The sequence below is a fragment of the Hibiscus syriacus genome, unplaced genomic scaffold (assembly GCF_006381635.1).
Source record: "Hibiscus syriacus cultivar Baekdansim isolate YM2019G1 unplaced genomic scaffold, ASM638163v2 tig00111398_pilon, whole genome shotgun sequence".
NCBI classification, from domain to species: domain Eukaryota; kingdom Viridiplantae; phylum Streptophyta; class Magnoliopsida; order Malvales; family Malvaceae; genus Hibiscus; species Hibiscus syriacus.
In genome coordinates this window covers 979,016-1,006,022 of record NW_024063081.1, presented here as the reverse complement: position 1 = coordinate 1,006,022, position 27,007 = coordinate 979,016, and the positions used below count along the sequence as shown (strand labels likewise).

Below are 27,007 nucleotides of genomic sequence, written 5' to 3'. Positions count from 1 at the left end.
TTGTTAATCTTTCATGCTATGGACCATCGGATTGATTTTGGATATACAATTTTGCGTTCGTAGATAGTTTCTCATGACTCTCGGCTCTTTTTTGTAGTTTTCGATGATCTTTCAATAACTTAATCTCTTTTTGTGGTTCGTTCGTCGTTGCAGTCAGATTTATTCATATTTATTTTTCTTTCGAGTCTTTTGATTGGGTTTTTAACATTTTTCATGCGTAGCTTTTATAAGATTTAAAGTGACTAATTTCAATATTATAAGAAAATGTGTAAATTATTTATTTAATTTACAGTGATAATTATAGACTCTTATTATAATTTTGAATATTTTCATTTGCTAACAAGAATTAGCTTATTCTATTAAAAATGCATGGAACTAAATTTTGATCTTTCAGGTTTAATTTTTATTCATTTTAAAATTTAGCCAGTGTTTGGAGAATTTCATATCTATGAACTGCTTTGATGAGCTCATGAAACAGCAAGTGGCAAAGTAGTGTTTACATGTGGCTGATGCATGAAATTGAATTTAAACATACAAGAATAAAACTTCACCTAAATCGAAAAATTGAATTTTTAAAATTTGATAGGATTTCATTTGTAATTTCGTAAATTTATCTCAAATCAATTTTTTTATATTCGAGTCAAGTTATAAAATATAACTTGAATAACTCAAACTTTAGTAATTAATGGATTGATTTTCAATGTCAAAGAGTCCTTCAACTCTGTATATAATATATCTATATCGCATATGAAAATTGTAAGAAATATATATATATATATATATGAAAAATGTAAGAAATGTAAGAAAATTGTTTAAACTAGAATCAGATAGTATTGTAATATTATAAATATTTATAATTAAATTTAAATAGAAATTCGAATATCTGAATTTAAATTTCACAAATTTGACTTGGCTCGAAATTTTTTTAAAATAAAATTTGAATTACAAAATAAGACTTATCAACTTAATTAACTCGAAAATTTTCGACTTGATGTAGTACTCACCCAATCTCAATTTGCATTTGCTTCGAAAGAGAAATATTGCATATGCATTTGACTTTCTAATTTAATTTATTTACCAAATTAGTTGTTCGCAGCACATGAACGACAGAGACGATGAGTTGGATTGTGATTCATGGGTACGTAAATTCAATATAATATATATTATACTAAAAACTTTATTAATTCTTCTTCTTCTTTAATGTTTATAAAAATAAGTTGGTTTGAGTTTAAGTGTTTGACTAATCAAATTACCAGGCTTTCTCAAAGCCACAAAACTCAACTCAGATCCATATATGATGGTTTGATAAAAGGGAAACTATACGAAGTGGATTATGTACCATATTCATGCACATATTATAACAGTAGGAGCGATTAGAATGACGATCAACTTCACTCTATTTTTCGTCTGTTTTTTAGTTATTTATGTTTAACATCCGAATATTTATATAATTATATGAATTTCATTATATTTGATAATTTATTTCATGTAAAATATATTTTATTAGTAAGAGATGATTATAAAATAGTTATCTATTTAAAAGATTTTAAATAATTTAATATTAAATATAATATATGTTCGAAAAACTCTAAACCATTTGAAAATGAGTGTTCAAATATGTCGTAGACATCATGCTCAAATCTGAAATTTTTAAAAATATTATCATTTCTTACCATTAAGATTGTTTAATTCAGGTATTTAATATAGAGTATTAAATTATTGAAATGAATTAAGAGTTGACATGTCCACCAAATGAACCCACTTGCAAGTGCCTATATATTCGGATCCTTCCTTTCCTCCTCCTACGCCCATACATTGCATCTAAGAAGCTATTCAAAAGCAAACGGTGCCTTCTTCTTCAATTCTCTTCCTCAAACACAAAAGCCAAAAAAAAAAAAAACTCCCAGTTTGATAGAATACTGGGTTTCCTTTAATGTTTATGTCTTCCCCAAACATAGAATTATGTAATTTGGTGTCTCTCTTTTGAATATTCGGATCCATCATCTTTGACTTTCTCTGCTCATTTCGTGGCGAAAAACATGAACATCGTCCACCACCGCTAAATCTTTTATCTTTACTTTGGATATCTCAAAGACATGTAATTTACCAGATATTCCTGAATATTCTCAAGAGTCTTTTTTTTCTGTAGTAGAAGATTATTGAAGGAAGAGGGAACTAGAGAGCCAATTGTTTAGAGTTTGAGATAGATAAAACTCACCATGGAGGAAACCTTTGTGCCTTTACGAGGCATAAAAAATGACCTGAGAGGCAGATTAATGTGTTACAAGCAAGATTGGACTGGTGGCTTTAAAGCAGGCTTCAGGTATATATATATATATATAGTATTTGCAAAAGTATTATGCTTGAATTTTTTAAGCTGACGACTCAAACTGTGTTCTTTATCACAGGATTCTGGCACCCACCACTTACATTTTCTTTGCTTCTGCGATTCCCGTCATTTCTTTTGGTGAACAACTTGAGAGAAATACTGGTATTTTAAACACTCATCCCCCACCAACAATAATAATCCTGAATCTCCGTTTTTGTTGCATGTAGATTCATATGTTGTAAATATGCAGATGGAGTTCTCACGGCGGTTCAAACCTTGGCATCGACGGCACTTTGCGGTATCGTACACTCGATAATCGGAGGTCAACCCTTGCTGATATTAGGAGTTGCTGAGCCAACTGTCATTATGTATACATTTATGTTCAACTTTGCTAAAGACATACCCGATTTGGGTCGAGACTTGTTTCTGGCATGGAATGGATGGTGAGCTGTTAACTCTACTTTTATTTTTATCAATAATTTAGCCATAAAATGTTAATATTATCTGTCTGCACTCCAACAACAAGATTCTTCAATTACATATTTTATGCATTTGCTGCTATATTTGACAAAAGTTGTCTGCTTTGTAGGGTATGCGTGTGGACTGCAGGCTTGTTGTTCTTACTGTCTATCTTGGGAGCTTGTTCCATTATCAACAGGTTTACTCGTGTGGCGGGCGAACTGTTCGGTCTGCTTATAGCTATGCTGTTTATGCAGCAAGCTATCAAAGTAAGAACTATTTTCATCATCTGCTGATTATGTTCTACTATAAATCACACTAGATTAAAGTTGTTTTTCTTGTAAAAAAACGTCATATACAGGGTCTTGTGGAAGAGTTTCGGATTCCGCAACATGAAAACCCCAAATCGACAGAATTCATACCTTCGTGGCGGTTTGCCAATGGGATGTTTGCCTTGGTTTTGTCATTTGGCCTTCTTTTCTCCGCTTTAAGAAGCCGAAAAGCACGGTCATGGCTCTACGGGACAGGTTCGCTGAGAAGCTTTATAGCAGACTATGGTGTGCCACTTATGGTACTTGTGTGGACAGCCGCGTCTTACATACCTTCCGGAAGTGTTCCAAAAGGAGTCCCACGTCGTCTCTTCAGCCCGAATCCATGGTCCTCTGGTGCTTATGAAAATTGGACAGTTATCAAGGCATGTTTCACTAAGTTCAATTGCCAATCAATACTGCATATATATAATCTGTCTTCTTATAAGACTAATAAACTGACATAAAGAACATGACAAAAATGACAGGACATGCTAAATGTTCCGGTTGTCTATATTATCGGAGCCTTCATTCCGGCCACCATGATCGCAGTGCTCTATTACTTTGATCATAGTGTAGCATCTCAACTTGCTCAGCAGAAAGAGTTTAATCTGAGAAAGCCATCTTGTTACCATTATGACTTACTTCTTTTGGGATTCTTGGTATGCAGCTCTTCCTATTTTATTTCCTTAATCTAAAATTTTCCCTTCAAACACTTTGTTTATTTGCTTGTTTCTTGGTTGCAGACATTGTTATGTGGTCTTATTGGAATCCCACCAGCAAATGGGGTCATTCCGCAATCTCCGATGCATACCAAGAGCTTGGCTACTCTCAAACATCAGGTATAGCTCTTGTTTATGCCCTGAGTAGACGAAATCGGTGCAGTCTTCTTTTATGATCGACAGAGACTGATTTTTGTTACGGTGCAGCTGCTTCGTAATCGACTGGTTGCAACAGCACATAACTCTATAAGAAAGAATGCTAGCTTGGGACAGTTGTATGGAAATATGCAAGAAGCCTATCAACAAATGCAGACGCCTTTAGTTCACCAGGAGCCTGCAGCTCGGGTAAGATTGATATAGCGGCTTCCTGACATAATCAAGCATGCTTGATTAACTAATGAAGTAAAATGATATAAGATTTTGAGTTCACTAATTGTACTGTTGTGAGCAGGGACTACATGAACTAAAAGAATCGACCATTCAAGCTGCTACATGTACAGGCAACATCGACGCCCCAATTGACAAGACTTTATTTGATATCGAGAAGGAGATCGATGATCTATTGCCAGTTGAAGTAAAAGAGCAGCGTCTCAGTAACTTGCTTCAATCCACCATGGTAGGAGGATGTGTTGCAGCAATGCCAATCCTTAAAATGATCCCAACTTCAGTCCTCTGGGGCTACTTCGCCTTCATGGCTATCGAAAGCTTGCCGGGTAACCAATTTTGGGAAAGGATCTTATTGCTCTTCACCGCACCAAGCAGAAGATACAAGTAAGATACTCGAAAGACATTTACACTTATAATTTAAACTATCCATTGTCTATCTGATATAAACGAAGAGATGATTTTTTTCACTTTCTTCAGAGTCCTGGAGCAGCAACATGCAACCTTTGTGGAGACTGTCCCGTTCAAGACAATTGCGATGTTCACCATTTTCCAAACTGCTTATCTGCTCGTATGTTTCGGCTTAACCTGGGTTCCGATCGCCGGTGTTATGTTTCCTTTGATGATCATGCTTTTAGTTCCAGTAAGACAATACATCCTGCCCAAGTTTTTCAAAGGGGCACATCTTTATGACTTGGATGCCGCCGAGTATGAAGAGGCACCTTCTTTGCCATATAATCTTGCCACAGTAAGACAGATACTCGTCTCCTACAATGAAACTTTCCCCATTTACCATTACTTTATTGATCATTTAAACTTTGCCTTACAGGAGACAGAGCTGGGACATGGAGCATCCAATCCAGGGGACAGAGAGATACTAGATGAAGTCATTACAAGAAGCCGAGGCGAATTCAGGCATACATGCAGTCCTAGAATCACTAGCTCCACCGCTACGCCTGCAAACGACATGAGAGGCCATCAAAGCCCACGCCTCTCATGTCAAAGCCCGCGTCTGAAAGGCGAGAGAAGCCCTCGTGCAAGTGGAAAGGGGTCACGGTCACACAGTCCAAGGACTGGGGAACTAAAACCATCTAATCTGGGGAGGAGTCCTCTTAACCCAGGATCGTATTAGTGTTGAATATTTCGATAATATCTGTCCGTATTGAAATGTTTTTTTTTTTCATTTCCCAGTCTTTATATCTAGTGTGTTTGATTGGCTTGGCTTAGCACTGTTGTAAATTGTTCCCTCTTCCTTCTTCAAAATCCCAACTTCATATGTAACAACAGATTCCTTTTGTTGTTTAACATGTTTTTTGCTTGGAAGTGTTTGCTAAATTTACTAAAGACCAGATGATGAAAGCTTTCCATAATCACCATTCCTTTAACTAAGAACTGTCTTGTCATTACCTCTAAAACAAAAGCAACAGAAAGGGTTCATTTTTCCTGTACAACAAAAACAGAAGACATCATTTTGAAACACCAGATTGAGATGAAAAGATGGAGGTTTTCAGGAATAGTTTTGAATGAAAAGAAAAAGCAATGGCCAGAATTTGTTTCCAGGCAAGCATCGAACCGAACTGCAGATATGGACGGCGTGGTGTTGTTTTCAAAAGCATTGACTATGAAGCACAACATGGAATGATTTCAGTATCATTGTCTTTTGGGTACAGTTTCAGCCAATAGTTCAAATTTTGATTTTTACTATTTAAATCAATCGACTTTTGATCCTTTATCCAAAAACATTATAATGTTAAAGAAAACCCAGAAATTTGGTGATCTGAGTTTTAAGATTGGGCGCATCAGAACAATGTCATTGTAAACATCAGTTAACAGCTTTCATATGAACCACATGAAATCAATCCTGAACAATGTTGTGGCTACTGAAAATTCTTCCTTTATTTGGAGACTCGAGTATCATAAAGGAAAGGAAACGGTAAATCCCATCAAGAATATATACTCATAAGATTAAAACAATTGAGTTTACCTCGGTCACTGTATGGTTTAAATCAATCAAATTTGTTGATAATGAAATAATTCGTATATGCACATCATAAAATGAAGTTGCGGTTACAAAACATTTTTTGCGGTTACCACAAGCTTTTCGTCAACGGCAGCCGTGATGGTCTCCTCCCGCTACTTCCCTGTTATTTTATTTTTTTAATTGATTGCTATTTTATTTTATTAATTTTTAGTTATATTTTAGTGTATTTAAAATAATGTTTTTTCTTGAACATTCTTTTAGTAAAGGATATCATAGTTACTGGTGCTTTTGAACTCCCGGTGTAAATTTCTTTCATTGGTCTTCTTAGAGATATGACATTATGTTGGTTCTTAGAGATATGTGTAAGACGGGACTATAGTTAAAGGATGATTTGTTTTTCATTTGTTCACTTTGGATATTCCTCAGGTTTTCCTCCTCTATGCTTGATGTTTTGGGACGTCAAAGTGATCCATCTCTATATGTCGTTGCCTCAATTGTTTATGCTCTTGTTCATCAGACTATCATTGGTCGATCACCATTACATTTTGCTTATGGTAGACATGTATGTATTTGTCCTGTATGCATGTGGCAAGATGTTGTTGATGATGTTTTATTGGACTAATGAATATATTATAGTTCTACTAAAAATAATAAATATAAGGGAAAACTACATAAATGATCTTTAAACTTTTAAGACGCTTGTATTTTGATCATCAAATTTTTTAATTAACTACTATAGTCACCGCCGTCGGCTGCCATTTTAAAATTCCAACAAGACACTTCAACATCCTTTTTCACTTCTTCCCTTTGTTTCATCATCATCCTAAACAGCAATGGAAGAACCTAATACAGTGAAAATGATGTTTAACCCTTTAAAACCTTAGAAATCAACATTTCACTTATTCTCTTTGTTTCATCGTCAACTTCAGCTAATAACTTGAATTCTAACTCTAATCCTTATAATTTATTTATATGGTTGATTACTACAAAAGAAACTTTTTAATTTATTTTTAATCAACATAAAAAAGAATAATCTTTATACTTTCAATCAAATTAGTTTTTCTATTTTTCTCAATCAATTTGAGTCAGATATCGGATCAAACTCTAATAATCTACCATTTGACACGAATTCTGAAAGTGCAATGACTTGAAGACAATCTTAAATTCAATGAAACACCTAAATTTACCCAAAAAAAATTAATTATTTGTCTTGAGGGACAAATTCTCCACATTGAGAACATATTCTTCATATCTTTTATAGAACCCTCAAAAATAAAATGAAATATGATATTAACAGATTATTACTTTTTTTCATCAATTAATTTAATTAAAAGAAAATAAAAATTCAAAGGTAAAAGAATATTAATAAAAACTAAAATGATTTTTTTCCTTAAAGGAAAATTAAAGATCACTAATTTTATTCATATTCATTGTATACAATATTGCAAACGCTTTGGTTGGTGCTAAAAAATAGTCTAAATGGGAATAACATATTACTTTGGCTAAAAGTAATCTTAGATATAAACTAAAGTGCTATGATACAAATTTTCTCGAAAAAGATTGTGACAAATGTGATTACTCGTAAATTTTTTGACCCGCTTACTTGTTTTTATGATGATGTTGTTGACACTTTATTTTAGCATTAGAATCATCTTAATATTTTTTTAAAAAAGGTAATGAATGTTTTTTTCCCTTTCGATTTCTTAAAATTTTGTCCTAACTAATTCATATTGATTCGTGTCATACACTTAATTTTGATGGGTGAGTCTCTTAGCGGTAATTTTCTACATACACAATGCTTCAAACTCGAGGCATGCTTAAGCTATATCAAGTTGCTTACCACTTGAAGCAATCTCGTTGATTAAATTAAAGAATGTTTTTAATATTGATTAATGGAGTGTTATTTTTAAAATAATAAAGCTATTTTTTTAATTTAATTTGTTTATTAATATATAATTAATTTATTGAAGAAAAAACATCTTAATAAAATGAAAAGTTATAGTAGAATATAAATGCCTAACTCATGGGATGACAATCAATGAAATACGTGGTATATCGACAATAAATATTATTTTAATTGTAATTAATATTAAATATTAAATATGGTTTTTAATAACCCTTCTCCTTTCTTATAAAAGAAATAATAGGAATTGTATGGACTTTTTTTATTATTTAGAAATATAGGTTATCATTCGATGGATTGATAAAATAATGTCACATTATTATTATTATTATTATTTTGACTACGAAAGGAAACAAACTGGAAACAATCTAAAAAATCACAGTGACCATTCGCACTAGGCATCAGGTCTTTCCTGCAAAAGGCTATGGAAAAAAGAAAAATATAAATATAAATAGAAAAAGAAAAAGATAGGCACAAAACAGGGATAGAAGAAAAACATACCCTCAATTCATTCCTTCATATGTTTTGTTTTCATTGATCTTAATCTTGTTATTATTTTACATTAAATTTTTATCATATGTTACAAATAAAAATTTATCAATTAAAATGTATCATGTGGTCCTTCTAAGTAAATATACTTGAATTGAATAAAGAAAAGTAAATAATATTTTAACCATTCATAGTTTTTTATTTAGTTTAGTCCATAACTCTAAATTAACCCCTATTTGTTTCTAAATTTTATAATTTTATCTAATCCAATTAAGTTCGTTTTTCGACTCATTTATAAGTTCGTTTATTATTTTATTTATAAGCTTGTTTATTATCTCGTTTATAAGTTCTTTTACTTGATTCTCATTTTTCTTTTATTTTTTTTACATTTTAAATATCGGTGAAGATATGAACTAAATTAAATATAAGGTGAATTTTAGAGTTCACATTATGAAACCCAAGGAACTTAAAGACTTCCTTAGGACTAATAGTGTAATTTCACCATTTTTCTTTTACCCACAAATAAAAGAATAAAAAGAGAATATTGGTTGTCGAGCATTAAAGAAACGATAAACAAACATGTTAACAAACGCTAAACGATCATATTAGCGAACGTTAAATAAACGTTAAACAAACAAACACGAACTCAATACTGAAAATTTAAACAAACACATGAAATATGAACACTTTAAAAAATAAATAAACGAACACAAACACAACTTTATTCGTCCAAACTCCATTCATTTACACACCTATTACTCGCCTTAACCCCTTTATTAGTAGTGCAATCAATATTAACACCAATAAGATTCCTATCAACATCCTCCGCATATTACGACCTATTCCCACCTATTTGGTCACACTTTGAAATTGTTTCGAATTAGCTTTTGTAACAGGTTCTTGCTTATATTTAATGAAATATTGGCCGTCAGTCGAAGACAATGCTCTCTTCAATGCTTCTCTCTCTGTGGTAGGCTAGCCAATTATGCTCAGTCTGTTGTGTATGCCTAAAATTAAACTATGGATTGCCCTTTTGCTTTGGTACAAGACTGAGCCCTGCTTGAAACCAACATAATTAGACCAGGTAAACATTATATTTTTCAGTTTTCACATTGATTGAGAGTGATATTTTACATCAAACAGCGCCTGAGGCAATTTAGTAATTGAACACGACCATGTACACGATGTAGTTAATAGGTAACGCTTAGAATAGTATTGACAACATTTTGAATTATAATAGCAGACAAACTCAAGTCTCCTTTCTACAAAAAGAAAATGTAAAACAAAAGAACACATGTTGGTAAAAAAATAATGAGAGACCAAATAAACAATGAGGGTGAAAAGTGCAATTAACTCGGCTCCCATACGATATTATCTGTAATACACCACTAGAGTTAGACCGCCATTTCTGCAAGATGCAGACATCAAGAAGAAACAACTTGCCTCACAATCCAAGAAAAGCACATTGCTTCCTCGCGTGCTCAGGGATCAGCTTCACTAGCATATCCAAGGGCACTCCCTTGAGTTCTGAAAATGATATGGCAGGACAGCAACAATTATCAGTTGCTTGGTTCGATAACAAATCTGTAAATTAGTATAAGCATCAAAGCAGTATAGTCTGTTTTGTACCATGAGGCTTGAAGTTGAATAGGGGAGGAAGAAAACGTCCATTGGGTAGGCGGGTGTTAGGATCACGTAGCTCATCAAAGAAAGGATGGATCAAAGCCTCCATCTGTATGGAAAAATGAAAACAATCATCATAACATAGTACATATACATATAAAGGAAATATCTAGCAAAGATTAATTGCACAATCTATGACATCTCAGATCTAAGCCCCAGAAATCATTACCTAAATATGAATACAACGTTTAAGGGAATCTCATACTTGAATTTTTCCCCATTTAAAATGAAGAAAAATACAGACCACAGAGAGAAAACAATAAGAGAGATGGTAACCAGTTTGATACTTACAGCTGTGCTACGAAGGTTAGGAGAGTACTGCAATAATCGAGAAACAAGATCCACAGCTTCTGGAGGCATGCGGTTATGGAATATCTGGTTATCAATGATACATTGATCAATATCATATATTAGACACCAACTATTTCACAAAGTTAAGAAATGGCATGTCATCTCAGCCCCACTACCTTGTGCCATGGGTGAGCTTTAATTTGGGGAAATTTGAACTCCGTGTAGTTAGGATTCATGCACTTTATTTCTTCTCTTGTTGGGGTACCTAGAACCTGCATCGCAATCAAACAAATTAGGAAAAATATATAAAAAGAAAAGGTAATCAAAGCATAAAGAAAATTAGGATAAATCAGAAATCAAGTGTCTAAAATGTCAGATTTAAGAGCCAGCAATAAGGAAAGAATTTGGGCCGGTTAATATCTTCCATCCTTCATGATTACTTTAGTATTTTCCAATAATGATCATGTTAAAACAATTAATGCGGATTTTGAACCAAAATTTACCTTAATAATTTCAACAAGCTGGTCTACTCCACTCTCACCGGGAAACAGAGGCTGAAAAGGGGGAAAATAGTTAAGTATAAAAAGAGAAATTCATAGTCATAATTAAAACATACAGGCAAGAAAACTATCAACCTGTCCAAGCAATAGCTCAGCCAAAACACAGCCAGCAGACCAGATGTCAATGGCTGTGGTGTATTCAGTTGCACCAAATATCAATTCAGGAGCTCGATAGTAACGAGAACAGATGTAAGATATATTTGGTTCCCCTTTTACCTGGAAAAGTAAAACCAAAATTAGACCTATGAACCCTTAAATTGAGTCTACCCCCCCCCCGATAAAAGGTTTAACATTTTAATTTGTACATACCAAAGCTTTTGCACTCCCAAAATCACACAGTTTTAGCTGGTGGGTGTGTGGGTTGACCTGTCACAAGAGACCATAGTATTAATGAGTTTGTACTCATAAAAGTATGAACGAGTTAATTACTACATAATGATAAATAAACCCAACATCACATGCAAACAAAGATAATATGGGTAGATTAAGTCATTCCTCAATACAAATAGCAAGGCACATTTCCACTCGACAACGAGGGACGAGGTGACAATATCATTAAGTAAAAAAACAATAATACTGCTATAATTTTAAAGACCCATTCTAATTATATTTTTGCACTAGCGAAGCTCCTCAGCATAAGTTTCGATTTTACACTATAACATATTAGCATGCATGCATTAGAATGCAAGATTATTTTTTTTCCTTTGCCAAACTCCTGGTGATCCTTTTAGATCATTAAGGTGAAACACCACTGTTTCTGGACAATGTTTCTCAGCTAATCGTTAAATTTAAAAATTGATAGAGCTGCACTAAAACACTGATAGAACAATTGCAGCAAGGTGCTTGACATTATACCAATAAGTTTTGAGGCTTTATGTCTCTGTGGCACACACCAATACTGTTATGAATGTAAACAAGCGCTCTGCAAATCTGCATAAAGACAAGAATAACACCAGTTCAGTGTAAGGATTGCATACAAACATGGATTTATTGTTTATAATAGATAGAAATAAGATAAAAAAGAGCGACTGTTTAACCAATATCATACCTGGTAAAAATAGAGTTTAACATATATCAGTGACATCCTTTGATTCATCTTATTATAATGTTTGATAACACGGTGGAGAGTTTCTGGAACATACTCGAGCACCAGGTTAAGATAGAGCTCATCTTTTTCAGTTGTGGAAAAGAAACAATGCTTCAAAGAGACAATATTAGGGTGGTCCAGGAGGCGCATGGTTTGCAATTCACGGTTCTTGTATCTCTTGTCTTGAAGAACCTTCTTTATAGCAACAGTTTCGCCCGTCTCTAAACATTTAGCCTGAAATGCCACATAAATAGTTCAGAAAAAACCTCAAACTCAACTTAGAATATGAAATCTGAACATCTTTCAGATGAAAAAAATAATGAGGGTGAAATAAATCTGCACCTGGAAGACAACCCCAAATGATCCATTCCCAACAACACGCTCAGCCATATAGCTTATTGTCTGAAATGATAGACAGATTAAGTTACAGAAATATAAACAAACAACAATAAGACAAAAAAACTCCATCAATTGAGGAGAAAATTATGAACTTGACCTAACCTGCTTCGGCTGGCCATTTTTACCACCAATAGTGGTGACAATTATATGCCCTGTTTCAGTTCCATTCCCATCAACAACGATTGCTTCCATTTCCTGCAGCATAGTAACAGATTTCGTAAAACCAATCTAAAATATAGTCAATCAATTATCGAAAGAAACAAACTAGAAAATTAATAGCATACCTTGTCATCCCTAATTTTCATACCATTCATTTCATCAGGCAATCTATCAACACCAACTGTATTTCCACTATGTTCTCTTACGCCAGAAGAAGGCGCTATGCTAACTGAAGCCATTGGACTAAACTAAAAGCAAAATGAGAATCTCACAGAACCTCTGTTGAAAACAACCTATTTAAACCAGCAAAACAAGTCAATAAATTACCTGTAAAACACAGAAAGAAAACGGTGTCAATGGTACCCCCTCAAAAGAAATCAGCAATGTCACACTCAAATAACAAATAACAATAAACAGCTACAAAAATACCCAATCCTCAGGGAAATTCAATAAACTAGTACATACAGAAAAGCACATTTTCGGCCACAAATATACATGAAGTTAGATCAAGCAGAGATCCGTTTTGTCTTAGTGCACTAAGTTCATCATAGTTTATTTTACACATGAAGTTAACAGAGAAAAACCCTTTACTCAGAGAATAGAAGTTTTTTTCTAAAAAAAGAAGAAAGGAGATAATATCCGAAGCCCTAGAAGGAAAGAAGGATCTAAGATGACGCAAAGACGAAACGAAATGTAACAAAATCTTGATCCGACAGCCAAACACAACAAGCATTAGAGTCACAAGAATAAGGAAAGAAGAAACTAATTACCGATCGGGTCAAGAAATCCGGGGAGAAAGAAGAGAATCATGAATGAATAATACGGGCATAGGAATCGGATCTTTAACGGTGAAATGGCGTTTTTTTGGAGTTTACTCAGATGAGGGAGCTTTGAGCTTTCTTCCTGGGAGGGTGGGTCAAACTGATGAGCCCTAACATTTATGGTTACTTTTAAGTTTTTTTGTTTTTAATTGCTCGAATTTCAACAGTAAGTAGGCCATTCTTTTTGACCGTTCAAACCATGGGTGGCCCCACTTTCATCTTTCTTTCACTCCAAACTATTTCCCTCGTCTTTATAAATCTGTAAATCCGGTGAATTTATTAGTGAGGTCCTTATTATATACTTGTGATTATTTGTTATTTATTCATTAGTAATAAGTGTTGATTAACAAGTTACAACTCTTACGGTATAATATTATTAAGAGTTAAAATAATGGTTTTTATCCGTAATTATTTGGTTTAGTAGGTGAGATGTAGATATTTTAAGTAAAGTTCAGAGTTTAAGTCCTAATGTTTGTAAGTAGAATAAAATGGAATAGAAGGATTATCCCATTTTTTTTTTACAAAATTTGATTCTAAATAATCGACCAATAAATCAAATATTAATTGTTAAACCTAAAAAATAATGGTTTTTTTTAAATTTGATAGTTATGATCATATCTGGAGTTACAATAAACTTAATTCACATATCGATCTTAAATTTTTTCTGTTTCGTTGATGATAACAATGAGTTGCAACGATTACATGTGATTTATATGGACAAAACTAGGATCAAATATTAAAGGACTAAACTATTTTATATTAAAAAATAAGATTTTATTAAACATTTAAATCTAAAAACTGAAAAGAAAAAATGTTTTATTTAAATAATATTTAAACTAAAAGGGCCTAAAATGACATTATATCAAAAAATTAGGGAGGGATAATAATCCTTCTCAACCCATTAATAGATTTGTCACTAATGATTCACCCCTTTTAGTTTAGACAGAGAACTATAATCGATGAGAGAATGGTCGTTAGTCGATGTTAATGTTCTATATCCCCATGATAAGATAATAGAGAAGTGAGTGAAGATGAAGTGGTTCCATCTAGGTTGTTTCCTCTCTGAGTCTTGGTCGAAATGTTTTATAATGACTTTTAGAGTTGATGTTAGGTGTAAGATTATTATGGTTACACATATAATAAGAGACCAAGTGGATATTGTTAGATGGCAGTGGATTTAGCTTAGATTGATCTAGGCATGTCCATCTATAAGTGTAGTATGTAACACATCACATAGCCTCAAAATATGATGCCCCCTCTTTCAAAAAAAATGTCACGATTTAACTTTTAAAAGCGTTTAAAGAATTGCATTTTTTAACTAAAATATCACGATTATATATTTATTTTATGATATTGTCTTAATTTCATATGTCTGATTTTTTTGTTAAAACTAGTCATAACTCATAATATGATAAAATTTGACATTTTATGGTTTTACTTTATTATAAAATATTTTTTAAAAGTTTTCATTTAAAAAAGTAGTAAAAGATTTAAACAATTTTTAGTAAAGTATAAATAGATCATATAAATTAATTAAAAATATGTTAACAAATTGTAACTTTTTAAGAGAAGTTAAATATACGAGACCTTCCTAACGAAGATATTATCCTTCTATCTTTCGAGTGTCAAAGATTTATAAATGCATGTGGGTCTTCCTGAAGTTATAATATGTAGGAATAAAATGTACAGTACCTTTGACAGAATACAATTGGCTTAATCCGAAATATTATGACTGGATCATTGCTGATATTCATCAAGCTTTTTTGAGAAAACGTTTCAATTATTAGGCTTAACTGTGTCTTGTGTTTAATAGACGTTATTTATAGAATTATTGGTTGATTAATTAATGACGTTCCTCATAATTTTCGAGACTGTACAGAGAGATTGGTAAATAGGCGTTCGTTAGAAACAGTAACCAAACCATCATTGAATATTGAAGTCTACCTTTAATTAAACCCTCGTCAAATTAAATTTATTATAATTTAATTGTAATTGTTCCCTTTACAATATTAGTTTTAATTTTAGTTATTAATCTAAAAACCTCAATCATTTTTATTTTTTCCTCAATAAATAAAAATATTACTATCTATAAATTCATTAATAAAAATACTTAAAATTCCAATTTATTTTTCTAAAACCTCATTCACTTTATTTTTATTTATTAAATAATTTTACCATAAAACAATTAATATATATACAATTTTACTAATAAAAATACTAAAAACTTAAAATTATTAAACAACAATTAATATTAATTTTTGAAAAGAAATTATGAGACTTAATGAATTGTCTATAGTTTTATCTTCTCACGTAAAACTGAAATAGTATAGTATGTACTTTTAATACAAGTTTGAGTGAAGGGGCAGATTGTCAAACCGACTTCTCATTATTTTATGGGGTCATATTAGGTACTGCATTCATGATTGGACCTTAACACAATATCTCTTGGAATAGTTCAAGGGAAAAAATTTTGTAATATAAATTGAATCATCTATCCGCCTGATATGGCAATTTATGTGGATTTTTTTTAAATTACGTGTTCAATTAATATTTAGGTTAGAATAGGTGTGTTTTAGTATTTAAATTATTAATTTTAGTTTATTTAAGTATTTAAACTTTTATTTTTTTAAAATCATATTTAATATTTATTTTTTGTTTTATTTTAATATTCGATCGTTAAAAACTTAAAAGGATAGGCTTGTCGACCGTTGCATCAATCGGTCGATGAAACCCAAACTTTCAAGCTCGTATCTTTTTAACCTCATAAACATGATTTCAACATTTGTTTCACTGAAAAATGTCTTAATCTTCCCAAATCGATGATGGATTCTTCGATTTCTTCATCTAATCTCCATGGTCTACCATCCGATGGGCCTGGAACTGGACTATGTTGGTCGACTCATCGTTCTCTCGTAATCTATCATTCAAATTGGTCGTTCGTATGTTGAAGCTATGTCACGTCAGCTTGTCTTGTCCATTAAGTTTTTAAATACGGGAGTGCTAAATATGAGAGTTTAAGTACTAAATGCATAGTTTACCCTAATATTTACATTTAATGTGAAGAAAAATTCTTTAAAATATATATTACTATAATACATTTATTAGTTGTGATATCACGTAGTACCTCATTTGGGTAGATAGATGTCACATTGCCCTAATTCAAGCCGCTTTCTAGTTCCTCGTATTTTTCTTAACATGAAACGTACTGGAAATGAGGTAAAGATGGTATTTCCAATGAGAAACCTTATAATTAGTTAATTATATTCCAAAACCCCATGTCGCGTGGCAGTGGATAAAGATGAATGCTTTTGTAGATTATCCGAATTTCGAGTTATAAGTTGGGGGGAAATATTAGGGTAAACTTCAAACCTATCCCAAATATTAGGACAACAATCATATTATCCAAGTTAAGATTGAATCAACTGTCCATCAACCATGTTATTCATTATACCGTGTTTTTGGTTTAGAAAAACAGTAACGTTTTTAAAGAATATTAAGTAAAAAAAACTATTTTTGTAATTATTTAACTTTGGTTTCAACAATTAAGCATATAAACATTGCTTTCCCATGTACTTTCATTGTTACTTTAAAAAAACAAAACAAAAACACAGTTACAAGTGAAACTAAGCCTTGTTATAACCAAATCTTGCTACTTCTAACGTATTCAACTTAATTATGTCTTCTTTATTAAGCTGAATTATTTCTCTCTTTGCAAAAACGAAGCCTACTCCTTTTTATCATTATTAATCTTTTCTACACGCCATTATCCAATCCACCGGTTGATCGATTAGTGTGTTTCCAAGATCATAATCAAGAACCAGAAATGGACGACAGCTGCGCAGTGTGTGCTGACAATTTAGAATGGGTTGCCTACGGCGTCTGCGGTCACCGGGAGGTGTGCTCCACGTGCGTCATTCGTATCCGCTTCATCTGCAATGATCTCCGCTGCTGCATCTGCAAGACTGAGTCCAATGTCATCTTCGTTACTAAGGTTAGAGGATTCCCTCATCCCCTTTTGCCTCCTATTCGTAATTGTAGCGTTAGATATCGTTTTTTGTCTGGTTTAGTTAGCTATTCTTTGAACCTCTTTATTAGAGGATTATGATCACCACATCTTTGGTGTTTCTGGTTTTCTTCCAGGCTTTAGGGGATTACACGGAGAAGATCAAGAACTTCTCTGTATTTCCATCTCAAGCAAGAGAAGGACGCGCAGGTTCATACTGGTACCATGAAGATACGAGATCCTTTTTCGATGATGTCGATCACTACAGAGTGATCAAGGCAATGTGTAGACTTTCATGTAATGTATGTGACAAGATGGAAGAAGATCAGTCCCGAGATGGGGTGAAACGACGGGGGAAGTTTAGAAACATTGAACATTTGAAAGGTCATCTGTTTCATATGCATAGACTGGTTATGTGCAGCCTGTGCTTGGAAGGACGGAAGGTAAGGTTAATATGTTTGGCATTATGTAATTGATGTTTGCACGCAATGATTTACTCACTGGTCTTCTTTTGGCGATGTAACTGTAGGTTTTTATATCCGAACAAAACCTATATTCTAGAGCACAGTTGAATCAACATTTAAAAACTGGTGACTCCGAGGTGGACGGAACTGAGAATGAGAGAGCTGGATTCATGGGGCATCCAATGTGTGAGTTCTGCAAGACTTCATTCTATGGGGAAACTGAGTTATACTCCCACATGTCCACAGAGCACTATACATGTCATATATGCCAAAGGTACCGACGTATTCCCGGTGGCGATTTTTAAGATACGAGTTAAAACAAGTGGACTTATTTTTTCATGTTCATTGTTGAATGCAGGCAGCATCCAGGACAATATAATTATTACAAGAACTACGACAACCTCGAGGCAAGATGGATTCTATGTTATGCTTTCTTTCTTCTTTTTGTTTTAATGGTAAATGGAATTCTGAAAATTGTCTGCTGCAGATTCATTTTCGCCGAGATCATTACCTATGTGAGGATGAGGCTTGCCTTGCCAACAAGTTTGTTGTCTTTCGGTCTGTAGCTGAACTGAAGGTAACTTCTTGGGGCATTTAAATTTTCTTTTTCTTTTTGAGTTTTTGAGTATTTCCTTAGTATAGCTCACCTTTTATCTTTTTTCATATTCATTTTTATCCTTTCAGAGGCATAATACCATTGAACATGGAGGTCTCATGTCTCGTGCACAAGTATGTATCATTCCTCTAATTAATACACTCCAGATTAGTTGATTTTACCCTCATTCACTGATATGCTTTCATTTGTAGATGGCTTGTTTACTTCTTAGTTGCTTTGTTAGTTAATTGTAATGTTTTTCAGATGCCAACGAGCTTTCAATATCGGCAGAGTAACGAAGATTATCGTTACGGAAGGGGGCGAGTGTTTCGGCCTCAGCCTAATGGTAATGACTATCAACTGTCAATGAACAATGAGGCAAGTTTGGAGACAGTCAATGTTCCCTCGGCATCTTCTACAACGGATTCTGAATCATCAACATATAATCGAGCATTGGGGGTAGGCTCCATGGTTGCACATTTTCAAGAATCATCTTTTCCTCCACTCCCCATAGTTCCCGGCACCAATCGACAAAATTCAGAACATAGCTCAGAAAACAGCACCAAGGAAGCTCGCCTATGGTGCCAGAAGAATGGGAAGAAAAAGAATTCGAGTTCAGCTCAAGCATGGGTAGCAACAAGTTGCAGGCCTACGGAAGCATCAAGTAGTTCAAGTCAGAATGGTAAAACAACAAATATTGCAGCTGCTTCTTCGGTTGTTACCGGTAATGCAGTTGCACAAATGAGCTATGTAAGTTCGAGTCATGCTCAGACTCGGACTCACTCCTCAACAACGGGTATATTAATAACATCTAGTTCTCAAACGAGCTTAGGCAAAGCAAGTAGGATTCACCACTCTTCGGCAACTCCAAATCTTGCTAATGGTGGATACTCGGAGTCAGAATCATCTGTTTCTGCAGCACAAAGGCACAAGCAGTCCTCAAGCAGTCGGGTTCTGAGGATCGTAGAAGAAGTTCGTACAATCAACAAGTCTTTGGCTGAAAAGGTGCTGAGTTGCTCTTGAATGTCAAAATATATATATACATTACCTTTAAAGAAATATATGGACAATATGATCAGCGCTGAATAGGAACAAGTTGTTCTTGAGCTAGTTAGGCCCTGCCCTGATGCTCAAAAGCAGAAAGAGTTAATTGAAACCTATTTACAAAGTTTGAAGATTTTCATACAGGCTTCTGAAAGTTCCTGATTTGTGTTCATAAGTGTTTTTCTTCTTTTTCTTTCTTTGTTGTAAATAATTCATCTGCTTTTATAGATAATTTAGCATTGATATAATTAAAATAAGAATTTAGGTTTAGCATCAGGGTAGATCTCTGCTTTTAGCAATAACCGGCTAAAATTTGGTTTCAAAATTAAAAAGTTGAAGTCATTTAATCAGAAAATAGTATTAACTCATATGACTATCGTAAAAATGTTAATCGAGAAACAACAAAACCTAAACAAAATAAGGTTGACAATATAAATCGTTATATATTTTATTTCATAGTAATGATCAACGTGCGGGGATAGGTCAGTTGGGAGAGCGTCAGACTGAATATCTGAAGGTCGCGTGTTCGATCCACGTTCACCGCATTTAATTTTTCTCCTTCTAACTGAGTTAACTGTTAAATCTTGTCTTCCTTCAAAAGGCCCACCAATATGGTGGGGTTAAGCATTTGACAATAGTCAAAGTGTAGGCCTTCGTCCAAGTCCAAATATAAAGATGAAATCCAATTTTACTAATGGATAATAATATCTATATTAAAATAAATATTTTAATTTTTTCCTCGTCTTCCTTAAGTAATTTTTAATATCGATACATCTAAACGGAGAATATTAACTATTAATATTCGTAAAAGCTCTATACTTTGAATTTTGTTATCTAAGCTGTTTAATTTGATGTTTTTTTGTTGTTACTAAACGATAATATATATTTTATTTAACTAATACTTATTTAGTTAAATTACTTCATAATGATTTAAATTTGATACGAAGCACGGCGATAGTAATGATAAAAAACATTAATTAAATAATGAAGATTTATAAATATTTTGTGTATAGTTTACTTATAACCATCTAATTATTATCTCTTTCCATTTTGAACACCAACCCTTTTATTTTGTCAATCATGTCATTTAATTATGTAAATGATATTAATAAAGTCATCTACCGTTAACATTTAATATATGAGTTAATGTGACAATTCACAAAATTGATATAATTACATATTTTAATTTCAATAGCTATAGATTTTATCAATTTGTTCTTAATTTTAATTTAATTCAATAAATTTAATTAATTTAATTTAAAGTGTGATTTTATAATTTAATTATTTTTTTCTTCCAGTTGATCTCAACGTCACCGTTCACATGGTCCTTGCTATATACCCCTACACCGTTATAGATAGCTGTGGTGTTGTAGGGTGTAACTAGGGATTGGCATGCGACCCGAATTTGATGGGTTCCAACCCGACTGATCCGATCGGATCAGTTTTTTTTAAATTCGGGTTCGGGTCGGGTTCACGGCGAAAAAACCGACCCGACCTGACTCGAAAAAATATATAATTTTACCCTATATATTTATGAATAATTACAATAATACCCATTTATATATTTTTTCAATTAAGTTACTATTTTTATTAAATAAAAATATTTTATTATTATTTCGAGTCAGATTTTTAAATTATATATCGGGTCGGGTCGGTGAAAACTTGTTTTGGTTGGGTCGGGTCAGGTCCCGGGTGGAGGACTCCTTGTTCTCGGGTCGGGTAGACCAAAAACCCAACCCATGCCCATCCATAGGTGTAACCCCTGATAGTGTGGTGTTGACTATTGAGTGCTACATTTATATTTTAATTTAGAGATCATAATTTAAATTTAAATTTAAATTCATAATTGTTAGAAATTATGATTGTTGTAAAACACAAATGTCATATTTACTAACAAGTAATAATAAAATAACAAGAGAAATAAAATGAATCAATTATGCCAAGGTAGAAGAATCTGTCTGAGAAGTAATTTAAACAGAAAAATATCATTGAACACAAATCATGTATCCAAATCTAATCCATGAATATAAACAAAAAATCGGAGTTAAGCGACGTGAGAAAACTATCTATGAACGCAAATTATCTATTCAAATATAATTTGAGGTCCAAAATAGAGAAAATCAACATGATAACAAATAAGTGACATCTTGATCAGTTGTGACAATATCAAATTTAATCTTAATAATAAAAATAAACAAAAAAGGGCCAAATGATCACAAGTATCAAAATGTAGAGAAAAATATGTCATAAAGATAGAAAAAAATGTGTCATAAAACATAGTAATTAATAACCTAAAGAAATAAAGGGAAAAAAAGTAAAGATTTGATATAAGAAAAAAATAAGAAATACTGACAATGATAGACAACATTAAGACCGGCGTCGTTGCCTATTAATTAATAATAAAAAAGAGATTGACGGCTTTAGGATCTTTTTGAGAGAAAATAATAAAAGATTTTAAGACGGACATATTTTGAAGAAATTGATTATCAAACAAATTTAATAAAAGAAGAAATTGGAAAACATATTCCCAAAATGAAAAATAAAATCATATTGTAAAATTTTTTAAACTTGAACAACCTCATCTTCGTTTGAGAGACCACTTTTCACATAATGTGGTTGAATTGAATAGATACGCCGTCAAGCAAGGAGTGCGTGTGCCTTTTTTTCACTCTAAAATTTTGTACCCTCCCCCAAGAAGAGAACAGGAACCGGGAAATGAATTTTAACTGACAAGTCATCTCACCAACTACCAGAAACCGTCACGTGGCGGTTATCCTCCCAAGCTTTTGGAAAATCCCGCATGGTTCCACCAACTCCACTGGGCTGTCATGGTTGGTGAAAGTGTGAACCAATTTGGTTGAAGAAGCAAGGTAATGTCAAAGTTGACCTGAAAGCTGTTGAAAACAAACTCAGCAACCAAAATGGTGGGAATCCAGTAAGTAAGAAAGTAGAGTAGAATATACAACACAAATTTTTTGAATCCCTTTAACACTAAACTCTAGCTTCCTCCTCTCCACTTTCTGATTATATATGTATACATTAAAGTTATTTGTCTCCGTTTAAGGTTAATCAAATCTCCACTATTTGCTAAAATTACAAAATTTCCAATCAATCTATACGAGGGCAGAAAATAAGAATGGACACATCATAGATTTCTTACAACCACCCACTGTTCCCTATCACACTTCAATGAGTTTCAATCATCAAAAATAATTGTGGGGTGAGAGAGGCTCGAACTCTCGACCTCAGGATAACTCAGAAATATTAGTTTTGTTACTTCTCTACTAGTTAACCACGCTTCTTTAAAAGTCTTAATTGCACAAGTGAATCTCTAAAATGGAAGAAACAAAAAAGGATTAAAGGTGTAAAAAAGCAAACACAAGCCATCGACACCTAAGAAAATAATGTTAGAACATATTAATGTCTTTTATATTTAGAATTTATTTTTACGAAAAAGAAAGTTGGCGAGTCACCCAAGTTTACAGTTAAAATCCATTTTAAAAAAAAGACCAGTTCTTTTATATAAAATAAGTGTTGACACTAAAAATTAGGGTGAAGTACATATTTAATCATTTAACTATGATTTTAATTCCGTTTTTGTTACTTAATTATTTTTTTCAAAATCTCCCTAATATTATTTTTGATTTCATTTTGACCATCCGCGGTTAAAAATTAACAAAACTATCGACATGATTTTTTTAATGACGACATGACATTATTTTATTGTAACACATCAATATCATCGTTACTTTTTTTACGGTAGGTGACCAAAATGAAACAAAAATATAACATTAATAATGATTTTGAGAAAAATAACTGAATGACTAAAATGAAACAAAAGTGATAGATAAATGACTAAATATGTAATTTCCCTAAAAATAATGCATGAAGTGTTTATCAATTTTTTCAAAAACAGAAACCATAACATTAAGGCTTAATTAAATTTATATTATCAAATATTAAATTATACGCGTGGCCTTAAATTTATACTTTTCTTTCACATGGGTATTTGAACCTTTTTTTATATTGACTTATGAAATTATATTTTGTATGATTTTTTGGCAACTTCTTAACAGTTTATGGTACGTTTAAATTATACACGTCATCACTTTTTTTAATATATTTTTATTTTTTTTATAAATTTAAAAATATTTTTAGTAAAATTCGGATATATTTTTCTTCTTCACCATCATCTTCAATGAGCAATGTTAAATAAAAGCATCTCTATAAATAATATATTTAAACTCAATATCTCTAAAATAACAACCATCAGTATAACATCTCTTATGTTTCACTTAATTCGTATTTAATTTTACTACGTTAAACAAAAGGAATCAAAATGTATGTCTTTATCTTCCACCAACCCCAAAACCAAATCCTCACAAGTTGACAATCCCCTGACATCCAACGGCTACATTTGGTCTTCATACACTCTCATATCAGCCGTCCGATGTTGATTTCACCAAACTCCTACCTAATATAAAAAATACAAAAAAAATACAGTAATCCACACCGAGTAAACCAGTACCCGGTAAGCCAAATTCGTTTTCTCTATAAATGGCCGAGTTCCAGGCTAGATTCATTGTGCCGTCGAGTTCCGCTGCTTAATTGCTCTGGTCTGCTCAACACTCTTCTTCTCTCTTAGACTAATACTCGATCCGCCGCAATTCTTCATCACAGGTTGCCTCTTTCTACCAGTTTCTTTTGTTCAGAGATTTTGCTTTGTTGTTTGTGGTGGCAGAGGAAAATGAGTGTTCTCATTTTGTATTATTTGTTTCTATCTCGTTTTATGCTTAAGTTTTGGTGAAACACTTGCAGATCTGGGCGGTTTTCGTTTTGGAGTTTTTAGTGCGTATATATACTTTTTTAAAGATGCGGGATTTTGAAGTTCGAATATGGATTTTTTTTTTATGGAAGTTCTACTGCAAGAAACTTCATTTCCTTTGAACTTGATATTGTTGGTCGATGGCTTAAACTTTGATTGGATTTTCCACTGAAAAAATAATTCTCTTTTGAGTAGGATCTACTGGATCTGCAAATTTTACATCATTTTCGATCTTCCAAAATGAGTAGAAAATATGAGCTGTTCTGTGCAGGCTTAAACCCCCCGCAGCCTTTTTTACTTGTTAAGTGTCTTTTAGTTCGTCAGTGGGTGTTTTTTTTTCTGATAACAAATCTGCTAAACTTGTTCAGTAATTCCATAAATACTTGTTGATCTGTTTAGGAGAATGAGAAATTGCACTGAATAGCATAACTCTGAGTATAAAATATGAGTTGTTGATCTTCCAAAATGAGTATAAAATATGAGCTGTTCTGTGCAGGCTTAAAACCCCCCGCAGCCTTTTTTACTTGTTGTCTTTTAGTTCGTCGGTGGGTGTTTTTTTCTGATAACAAATCTGCTAAAATTGTTCTGTAATTCCATAAATACTTGTTGATCTGTTTAGGAGAATGAGAAATTGCACTGAATAGCATAACTCTGAAATTGCAACAGCATACATGGTTTAAAAAGTATGTTATTTCTAAATCATTGTTCACTGACCATCTTAAGAATATCAATCTTTCTAGAAAGCATGACGCTACTGTGATTTATGCTGATTCTACTGTTTTTGAACTGTTCCATAAAAGCATGAAAGAATCGTATCTTATATTATTTTTTTGTTTTATTCTTATGGTCTTTTATTAGCAGCTGCATACTCTATGGTTACTGTTTTGTGACTGTTCTAAAGATTCTATGGTGACCTTGCAATTTGCAGCTCGTTAGAATGGAGACTTTTCTATTCACATCTGAATCCGTAAACGAGGGTCACCCCGACAAGCTTTGTGACCAGATCTCTGATGCTGTGCTCGATGCGTGCCTTGCACAGGACCCTGACAGCAAGGTTGCCTGTGAAACATGCACCAAGACTAACATGGTCATGGTCTTTGGGGAGATTACAACCAAAGCCAATGTAGACTATGAGAAGATTGTCCGTGACACATGCCGCTCCATTGGATTTGTTTCTGATGATGTGGGTCTTGATGCCGACAACTGCAAGGTCCTAGTCAATATTGAGCAGCAGAGCCCTGATATTGCCCAGGGTGTGCATGGCCACTTTACCAAGCGCCCAGAAGAAATTGGAGCCGGTGACCAGGGCCATATGTTTGGTTATGCCACCGACGAAACCCCTGAGTTGATGCCCCTTAGTCATGTCCTTGCAACTAAGCTTGGGGCACGTCTTACTGAGGTTAGGAAGAATGGCACCTGCCCCTGGCTAAGGCCTGATGGTAAAACCCAGGTTACTGTTGAGTACTACAATGACAAGGGTGCCATGGTTCCAGTTCGCGTTCACACTGTCCTCATTTCCACCCAGCATGACGAAACTGTTACAAATGATGAAATTGCTGCTGACCTCAAGGAGCATGTTATCAAGCCTGTCATCCCTGAGAAGTACCTTGACGAGAAGACAATCTTCCACCTTAACCCATCTGGCCGCTTTGTCATTGGCGGTCCTCACGGTGATGCAGGTCTGACTGGAAGGAAGATCATTATTGACACCTACGGTGGCTGGGGAGCCCATGGTGGTGGTGCTTTCTCTGGAAAGGACCCAACAAAGGTGGACAGAAGTGGTGCTTACATCGTTAGGCAGGCTGCCAAGAGCATTGTAGCAAATGGGCTTGCCCGAAGGTGCATCGTTCAGGTCTCTTATGCTATTGGTGTGCCTGAGCCCTTGTCTGTCTTTGTAGACAGCTATGGAACTGGAAAGATTCCCGACAAGGAAATCCTCCAAATTGTGAAAGAGAACTTTGACTTCAGGCCTGGTATGATCACCATCAACCTTGATCTCAAGAGGGGTGGCAATGGGAGGTTTTCGAAGACAGCTGCCTATGGACACTTTGGAAGGGATGACCCAGACTTCACCTGGGAAGTTGTGAAGCCCCTCAAATGGGAGAAGCCTCAGTCTTAAAAATCCGCCATTGGCTGCTCAATATTGACATGCTTCCTTCATTTTCATATTTGTTCTTTTACCTTTAATTTTATGTGCCCTTTTTATCAGTGTCGTGTTGCAAAAATGTTTGAGAATTTTGCTTTTTATATTGATGGGCTCTGGAAGTAACGAAACAAATCTTCCTCTTGTGATTGCTTGTGGAAGTAACAATCAAATTATTGTTATAAATGGCCTAGTTGTATTGGTTGCTTCATGCCATTTCAAAAATTTTATTAATAAAAACAATCAAATGAATCAACAATTGTCATAAAAAAAATGAATTTTTCCTTTGAGAATTATATTCAATATAAAAAAAATCTAGTAATTTTCATAAAACTTATTGTTTATGTTTTACGAGGTG

General features: G+C 33.4%; 4 protein-coding genes and 1 non-coding gene across 8 annotated transcripts; 4 read left to right on the top strand and 1 right to left on the bottom strand.

Annotated features, from left to right (window-relative positions):
- Positions 1 to 1,795: 1,795 nt before the first annotated feature.
- LOC120161258 (boron transporter 1-like) lies at positions 1,796 to 5,496 on the top strand. Its single transcript, XM_039171523.1, has 11 exons — positions 1,796 to 2,323; positions 2,409 to 2,491; positions 2,580 to 2,772; positions 2,919 to 3,057; positions 3,150 to 3,482; positions 3,585 to 3,758; positions 3,843 to 3,938; positions 4,026 to 4,163; positions 4,270 to 4,589; positions 4,683 to 4,950; positions 5,032 to 5,496. The coding sequence occupies exons 1-11, from the start codon at positions 2,220 to 2,222 to the stop codon at positions 5,332 to 5,334; spliced, it is 2,151 nt and encodes a 716-aa protein (XP_039027454.1). The 5' UTR covers positions 1,796 to 2,219; the 3' UTR covers positions 5,335 to 5,496.
- A 4,273-nt stretch (positions 5,497 to 9,769) lies between these two features.
- LOC120161260 (shaggy-related protein kinase alpha-like) lies at positions 9,770 to 13,612 on the bottom strand. 2 transcript variants are annotated; one of them, XM_039171526.1, is made up of 13 exons: positions 13,527 to 13,612; positions 12,880 to 13,081; positions 12,698 to 12,790; positions 12,539 to 12,598; positions 12,158 to 12,430; positions 11,965 to 12,039; positions 11,419 to 11,475; positions 11,185 to 11,325; positions 11,053 to 11,103; positions 10,726 to 10,821; positions 10,550 to 10,633; positions 10,205 to 10,307; positions 9,770 to 10,102 (listed from the first exon to the last, which is right to left on the bottom strand). In XM_039171526.1, exons 2-13 carry the CDS (start codon positions 12,991 to 12,993, stop codon positions 10,020 to 10,022), a joined length of 1,230 nt encoding a protein of 409 aa, XP_039027457.1. In that variant the 5' UTR covers positions 12,994 to 13,081; positions 13,527 to 13,612; the 3' UTR covers positions 9,770 to 10,019. The 2 variants fall into 2 exon arrangements, 1 of the variants encoding a protein (XP_039027457.1); XR_005519467.1 differs by having other exon boundaries at positions 10,013 to 10,102; positions 10,205 to 10,365; positions 10,528 to 10,633.
- Positions 13,613 to 17,263: 3,651 nt separating this feature from the next.
- On the top strand, positions 17,264 to 19,740 carry LOC120161259 (E3 ubiquitin-protein ligase hel2-like). 2 transcript variants are annotated; one of them, XM_039171525.1, is made up of 8 exons: positions 17,264 to 17,566; positions 17,716 to 18,021; positions 18,108 to 18,316; positions 18,401 to 18,449; positions 18,530 to 18,619; positions 18,727 to 18,771; positions 18,902 to 19,361; positions 19,470 to 19,740. In XM_039171525.1, the coding sequence occupies exons 1-8, from the start codon at positions 17,399 to 17,401 to the stop codon at positions 19,658 to 19,660; spliced, it is 1,518 nt and encodes a 505-aa protein (XP_039027456.1). In that variant the 5' UTR covers positions 17,264 to 17,398; the 3' UTR covers positions 19,661 to 19,740. The 2 variants fall into 2 exon arrangements, with proteins under 2 accessions (XP_039027456.1, XP_039027455.1); XM_039171524.1 differs by having other exon boundaries at positions 18,902 to 19,740.
- Positions 19,741 to 20,153: 413 nt separating this feature from the next.
- Positions 20,154 to 20,226, top strand: TRNAF-GAA. Its single transcript has one exon. It is a non-coding gene; the product is annotated as a tRNA-Phe (tRNA).
- Positions 20,227 to 24,234: 4,008 nt separating this feature from the next.
- On the top strand, positions 24,235 to 26,753 carry LOC120161261 (S-adenosylmethionine synthase 2). 2 transcript variants are annotated; one of them, XM_039171528.1, is made up of 2 exons: positions 24,235 to 24,336; positions 25,431 to 26,753. In XM_039171528.1, exon 2 carries the CDS (start codon positions 25,444 to 25,446, stop codon positions 26,623 to 26,625), a length of 1,182 nt encoding a protein of 393 aa, XP_039027459.1. In that variant the 5' UTR covers positions 24,235 to 24,336; positions 25,431 to 25,443; the 3' UTR covers positions 26,626 to 26,753. The 2 variants fall into 2 exon arrangements, with proteins under 2 accessions (XP_039027459.1, XP_039027458.1); XM_039171527.1 differs by having other exon boundaries at positions 24,244 to 24,361; positions 25,435 to 26,753.
- Positions 26,754 to 27,007: the final 254 nt, after the last annotated feature.